At 36.0% G+C, this 3,272-nt stretch overlaps 1 protein-coding gene across 1 annotated transcript; it reads right to left on the reverse strand.

Annotated features, from left to right (window-relative positions):
• Positions 1–217: 217 nt before the first annotated feature.
• LOC121966626 (amyloid-beta A4 precursor protein-binding family A member 1-like) lies at positions 218–3,063 on the reverse strand. The gene is made up of 3 exons (XM_042516697.1): positions 2,805–3,063; positions 2,367–2,507; positions 218–1,495 (listed from the first exon to the last, which is right to left on the reverse strand). Exons 1-3 carry the CDS (start codon positions 2,895–2,897, stop codon positions 1,424–1,426), a joined length of 306 nt encoding a protein of 101 aa, XP_042372631.1. The 5' UTR covers positions 2,898–3,063; the 3' UTR covers positions 218–1,423.
• Positions 3,064–3,272: the final 209 nt, after the last annotated feature.

Consider the following 3,272-nt stretch of genomic DNA (forward strand, 5'->3'; position numbering starts at 1 on the left):
TCAAAATATGACATGTGCCAAAAACAGCTGGAAACACCTCAAAACAGCATAAAGTAGCTTACTGCGAAACGCCAAAGCATAGACTTTTGCAAAAACCGTCAAAAAATCAAAAATTTAGCATGTTAAAAAAAATGACCGAAAGTCTTAGATTTTGACATGTCCCAAAAATGGCTGAAAAACACTTGTCTGTGTTTAAAAATGTGATAAAATAATTTAGTATACTATGCCGCAAAAAAAATATGATTAAAATGGCATGGTATAATATGCCATACAAAATAGATCAAAAACTATCATATTAGTATGCCATATAGCAGCGGCGTAGAACCCTTTTCTTACCAAGGACCATTTCAATTTTCATTAAGTCTTTTGAGGGCCATACCAAATTTATGAACACATATGATGCAACAATCATTGATTTTGACAGTATGAAAAACCACTGTTATCACGGTTTCACCATATTGCAAGCAAAAAACCCCAATTACAATGAAGTTGCGACGTTGTGTAAAATGCAAATAAAAACAGAATACAACGATTTGCAAACCTTTTCTACATATAATCAATTGAATACACTACAAAGACAAGATATTTTATGTTCAAGCTGAAACCGCCTCCCAAGGCACTCCTTCACAAACACCTTCTGCATGAGGTTTCAGCCTCTTAGCATCGTCTCTGACAGTCTGTGGTCTTGTTAAAGCTGACTGTTGGCCACCCAAGCTCAGAGGAAGAGCGTTATTTTTTAACAAAACACATTCGTCCTTTCAACTGTAATGTTGCTAAAGATTGGCCTTTTTCATCGCTGCCAGCACCACACCACAAACTAGGCAAAGTGGCTTGCCTGTTACTTTGACAAGTAAATAATCCTTTGCCCATTTCTTTTGTGAAACACTGCATTATGCATCCACCTTCCTTTCCTTTGCACTCGCCATGACGCATACCACTTGTCAATCCCTTGAATAAAACAAACCAGAATTTTCTGTCCACATTTTCTTCTTAATTTTATTCAGCAGAATCATACATGCATATCTCCTTTAACTAGACCAGTTCAGTTTAAAAGTTGTTCATCATCTGGGTTGCCCTGACAATTTATAGGTCCAACATGATTAGAGTACATTCAGATATTACAGCTATTTAACCAAAGTTTATATTTACTCTGTTCGCCACCTAAATTTGCACAACAAAATCCACAAGTTCTCTTTGGTCAAACATAACACGTCACATTAACACTCGGCCTAGTATGATAATCTGTCTTCTGCTGTCATACTGTAGATGTACATGTTGACATGACAGTGTACTGTACAGATTAAGGCAAGTCAAGTGATATCAAACAAGATACAGAGAGGAGAAAGGTTTTTAAAACAACTGAGAGATGGACGGACAGTAGTAAAGATGGAGTGATGTGCAGGAAAGAGTGAGAATTGTGCGCTCAGATGTAGACAGGTTGCTCCTGTGCTGTCAGCAGACGATACATGGCTGCAGGCATCGTCTTCATGTGGATCTGGAGCAGAAAGACTCCAAATGAACACCATTTAAAAGCAACACAAAGCAAGCTGTTGTTTCATAAAACAAGGGGGAAAAAAGACAGTTAAACCTTCTGCAACTGAATATTTTCGTGCAGGATTATTTCCTTTTTTGGTTTAATTTGTTTATTGTTACAATACTAACACTAATACTAATAATACTAGCACAAATTCTTTTATGAACCCTTTTCATCCCTTAAAAAAAAGAGAAAAAGGGGTCATAGTATAGTTTATTATGAAAAATGCATAAAGGTCAATGTATAAAGGTGTAAAAAAAAAAAAAAGGTCACATTATTGCATGATATAAAACATTTTAAAGAGGTTATAGTATAGTATGTCTTAAAAAATGTAAAAAAAAAAAAAAAAAAAAGAAAAAAAAATAAAAAAAAAAAGGCCATTATTTTTTTTTTTATTTAAAAATTTCGCAAAAAAAAGTCATGGAATAGAATGTAAAAAAAAAGGTCAGATAAAAAAAGTTAAAAGTTTAGCATGATACAAAAAATGTAAGTTATAAAACATATCGAACAAATCAAGCAAAAGGTTCAGTATGTAATTAAAAGGAAATAGTAAATATTTTATTAAAAATAAATAAAAAATGTGGCCATAGTATGTTATAATTTTTTTTAAAAAAAGGGTCATAGTATAGCATGCTTTGAAAGTGTCAAATAATAAAATAAAATTGCCACAATATTGTAAATTACATTAAAGGTCATAGTATAGCATGTTGAAGTATTCGTCTAACACTAAAAAAAGCCGAACTTACAGGGATAATTTATGACATAACAAATGTTTTTGGATGTTTCTGAAATTCATTATCTTAGTATCAAAAGACACATTCTGAACTCCTACCTCTCCCATGGCGTTAGACAGAATCTGAACGATCTTCTCGTGAGGCGTTGCTACGACGCTTTGGCCGTTGATCTCGATGATGCGGTGGCCGACGCGAACGCCTCCTCTCTCAGCAATGCCTCCCCTCATCAGGCTGCAGATCTGTGCACACGCAGAGTTATAAACACAGGGGAAGTGGACTGAAACAATATTTAAACTACCGGTGAAACTAACAATGTGAATACTATCAATGTGCCCTTGAGTTTCACCATAAAAACCACCGTTTCATGTCTGCTGCTTAGAAATTCACCCTGGTTTTAGAGCACTGTCAAAATGAAAAATAAAAGCTTTAACAGTCTGAAAGAGAGCAGCAGCATCGCCCCACAGCAGCACCACAATTCAGCCACATCCTCTGCATATGTATGAGCTGCAGAAAAAATAATCACGCATTATACTCACAATGCCATTCTGCACACTGAAGCCCAGCTGGTATCTGAGGTCCGGCCTGCGGATGAGCACCATGGTGACGGGAGGACACCTGACGATGTTCATCTTGATCCTGGATTGAGACTTGAGACCCTGAAGGAAGACAGAGTCTGGTTACAGGAGACAGTCATCATAAAGGTAAAAACATACAGTGGAAGAAAAGGAGTAGGAGTAGGGCCGTCCACACCACAAACAATTTCTCCTGCTAACGCGCTCTGTATATGAAATAGGCCCACCGACAGCCTACAATTTAATTATGAGGATCAATGTATTTTAATAACATAAAAACACAGCCAAAAATCTCTGATCCATGTCTCTGTCTGTAAGTTGTTGCACAACAAAGTAGGAAATAACATCAATAAACACAAAAAAAGAAAACATTTAACTACATTGCCTGCTTATTTACTTGGGGTCGAAGCACAAATATATCAAGGAAAAATG

Source organism: Plectropomus leopardus, unplaced genomic scaffold (genome assembly GCF_008729295.1).
Source record: "Plectropomus leopardus isolate mb unplaced genomic scaffold, YSFRI_Pleo_2.0 unplaced_scaffold25299, whole genome shotgun sequence".
NCBI lineage: Eukaryota > Metazoa > Chordata > Actinopteri > Perciformes > Serranidae > Plectropomus > Plectropomus leopardus.

What these genes read in the sequence shown, in the direction of transcription:
- LOC121966626 (XM_042516697.1), bottom strand. Translation starts at nt 2,897, where the DNA reads ATGAACATCGTCAGGTGTCCTCCCGTCACCATGGTGCTCATCCGCAGG. An exon ending in TCAGTGTGCAGAATGGCATT is followed by an intron (nt 2,508 to 2,804) that starts GTGAGTATAATG and finishes GCGTGTGCACAG; the next exon opens with ATCTGCAGCCTGATGAGGGG. An exon ending in TGTCTAACGCCATGGGAGAG is followed by an intron (nt 1,496 to 2,366) that starts GTAGGAGTTCAG and finishes TTTCTGCTCCAG; the next exon opens with ATCCACATGAAGACGATGCC.